Source organism: Palaemon carinicauda, chromosome 28 (genome assembly GCF_036898095.1).
Source record: "Palaemon carinicauda isolate YSFRI2023 chromosome 28, ASM3689809v2, whole genome shotgun sequence".
Taxonomy (NCBI): Eukaryota; Metazoa; Arthropoda; class Malacostraca; order Decapoda; family Palaemonidae; genus Palaemon; species Palaemon carinicauda.
In genome coordinates this window covers 57,866,878-57,870,282 of record NC_090752.1, presented here as the reverse complement: position 1 = coordinate 57,870,282, position 3,405 = coordinate 57,866,878, and the positions used below count along the sequence as shown (strand labels likewise).

At 32.5% G+C, this 3,405-nt stretch overlaps 1 protein-coding gene across 1 annotated transcript in view; it reads left to right on the top strand.

Annotated features, from left to right (window-relative positions):
* The first annotated feature begins 1,035 nt into the window (after window positions 1-1,035).
* Window positions 1,036-3,405, top strand: part of LOC137621825 (ell-associated factor Eaf) — a 63,568-nt gene continuing 61,198 nt past the window's right edge. Inside the window, exons 1-2 of the mRNA XM_068352332.1 lie at window positions 1,036-1,061; window positions 1,394-1,520. Of these exons, the coding sequence (XP_068208433.1) occupies window positions 1,036-1,061; window positions 1,394-1,520 (153 nt within the window). The remainder of the gene's footprint in view (window positions 1,062-1,393; window positions 1,521-3,405) is intronic.

The following is a 3,405-nucleotide window of genomic DNA, read 5'->3' as shown; positions in this document are numbered from 1 at the left end:
TGCAGCTTGGCTAGTAATAATAATAATAAATCATTCAGATCACTAAATCATTCAGACGTTAAGTCAATCACAACTCCATTCAGACTTCATTCGTCTTGGGGTAGTATGATTCTTGGGTGTTGAGACCGAGAAGGCTGTCAGGTTAAAAGAGGCTGGCCGGCAAGATTGAAGAGTAGAGGTGAAGGGTAATTAGTAGGTGCTCCTATGGGCCGAGGGGATGCTACAAAGACAATTTAGTGACGATTACAGTACACTAAATGAGGAGGCGCTAAATGTAACCCAGGTTAGGTTAGGTTAGTTTAGGTTAGGTTAGGTGGCACTGAGGACTGGGAAAGACAAAAATAAATGTCTCATTCTTTGTTTCCTAGTCTTGTTTCCTTTACTCAATTATTGGTCTTTCAGACACAATTTAATAACGATTACATTATACTAAATGAGGAAGCACCTAACCTAGGTTAGGTTAGGTTAAGTGCCACTGAGGACTGGGATATTATTAATACTATTATTATTATTATTATTATTATTATTATTACTTGCTGAGCTACAACCCTAGTTGGAAAAGCAGGATGATATAAGCCCAGGGGCTCCAACAGGGAATATAGCCCAGTGAGGAAAGGAAACAGGGAAAAATAAAATATTTTAAGAACAGTAATAACATTAAAACAAATATCTCTTATATAAACTATAAAAACTTTAACAAAACTCGAGGAAGAGAAATAAGATAGAATAGTGGCGCCGAGTGTACCCTCAAGCAAGAGAATTCTAACCCAAGAGAGTGGGAAGACCATGGTACAGAGGGTATGGCACTACCCAAGACTAGAGAACAATGGTTTGACTTTGGAGTGCCCTTCTAGAAGTTAAACACGAAACAATTGTTTCTTTCTTCGTTTACCAATCTTGCTCAATTTATTCAATTACCAGTCTTTCATCTATAACCCATCATGCAACCAAATGTATGTATGAAGAAGAGAAATCATCACAACATGACAAACCAGTTGTTGTGAAGATTCGAACCGAAGACACATCGGTACCGTAATGGAACAGCGTTTGAGCCGTGAAATGTAATTTACTTTCTTTTACCAGCAACAGACATGACACGTCACGGTGTTTCTTGTGTCTAAGTGCAAATATGATGTCGTGCTTTAGAATTTCTTTTAATTCTTGTGCTGAGAAATAAGAAATTCTAGTATGGTTATTTCAGTTTTTTGAATTATTATTATTATTATTATTATTATTATTATTATTATTATTATTATTATTATTATTATTAATAATTGGCCATAAGTTCCTGTCCAATAAATTAAGATGAGAATCAGACCAGACAGCAGAACAATACTCGAACCTTATAGACCTCTGAAATTATTAACAAAACTCACGTAAATTGACGACAAAGAGAAGAAGAAGAAGAAGAAGAAGAAGAAGAAGAAGAAGAAGAAGAAGAAGAAGTTTGGTTGAAGATGATGCCTTTGATAGAAGGCATTGGAGAATGCGCATCAGGCATCCGACCCCTTAATGTGACGGTAGGAAAGAAGAAAGAAATTATTAATATCTATAATGACCATCACGTTAATACAAAACTGTATGGAGACAGTATTATTATCATTATTACCAGCTAAGCTACAACCGTAGTTGGAAAAGCAGGAAGGTATAAGCCCAAGGGCTCCAACAAAGAAAATTAGCCCAGTGAGGAAAGGAAATAAGGAAATAAACTACAAGAGAAGTAATGAACGATATGAAATGTTTTAAGAACAGTAATACCATTAAAATAGATCTTTCATATATAAATTATAAAAACTTAGAATAAGAAAAGGAAGAGGAAGACTGAAAATTGTGCCCGAGTGTACCCTCAAGCAAGAGAACCCTACCCACGTAATTACCAGCCTGTTACTATCCCTCTAAAATGAACTAGGACCTAAGATGTTAAGGATATGAAATACAAAAAAGAAGAAATGACCTTTCATGCATAAACAGAGAATATCCTGGGTAAACTCTTTCCCTCCCATCCTTCGGGTCTTCCTAGAGGACCTTCAGGAGGTTGATGCCTCCTTCTGTCCCTGTGTCTCTCCTTTCGCTCGCCCACACCCATCTCAGAAGCCAGTTACGCCCACTGCTACCCGACAATGCCAAGGGAAGGGACAAGGCAGGTTTATGAATGTTTGGAAATGCACTTCTCTCTCTCTCTCTCTCTCTCTCTCTCTCTCTCTCTCTCTCTCTCTCTCTCTCTCTGACAATCAGAACCAGGTGTACTCTTCTCTAATATATATATATATATATATATATATATATATATATATATATATATATATATATATATATATATATATATATATAATTATATATATATATACAGGGTTAAGCAAAATGATCTGACAGATTTGTAGGTTTAATAAGAAACAAATAAAGAAACAAAAACGCGTTTTTATTTTTGAAAAGTACATATAACGCCATTCTGTTTCATTATGTTTTAAAAATCAAATCAGTCAAATGGGATCCATTAGTGTCCACACACTGTCGAAGGCGTTCACGAAAGTCAGATCCTTTTGCCTGACCCTATATATATATATATATATATATATATATATATATATATATATATATATATATATATATATATTGTAGTACATAAATACATATATACATTAAACATAACTATTTTTACGTATATCTATATACTTATCCATATCTATTTCTATATCTCTCTATATGTATATACATATAGTGTTTATATATACATACATACATATATATATATATATATATATATATATATATATATATATATATATATATATATATGCATATATATCTGTATGTTTCTAAAATATTGAGCTCATAACCAGAATAAAATATCACTCTCATTATAACCAGAATAAAATGTCGATCTCATTATAACCAGAATAAAAAATCGATCTTAATATAACCGGAATAAAAAATCGATCGCATTATAACCAGAACAAAAAATCGATCTCATTATGACCAGAACAAAAAATCGATCTCATATAACCAGAACAAAAAATCGATCTCATTATAACCAGAACAAAAAATCGATCTCATTATGACCAGAACAAAAAATCGATCTCATATAACCAGAACAATAAATCGATCTCATTATGACCAGAACAAAAAATCGATCTCATATAACCAGAAGAAAAAATCGATCTCATTATAACCAGAACAAAAAATCGATCTCATAATAACCAGAATAAAATATCGATCTCATTAAAACCAGAACAAAAAATCGATCTCATTATAACCAGAATAAAAAATCAATATCATTATAACCAAAACAAAAAATCGATCTCATTATAACCAGAATAAAAATCGATCTCATAACAACCAGAATAAAAAATCGATCTCATTATAACCAAAACAAAAAATTGATCTCATTATAACCAGAATAAAAAA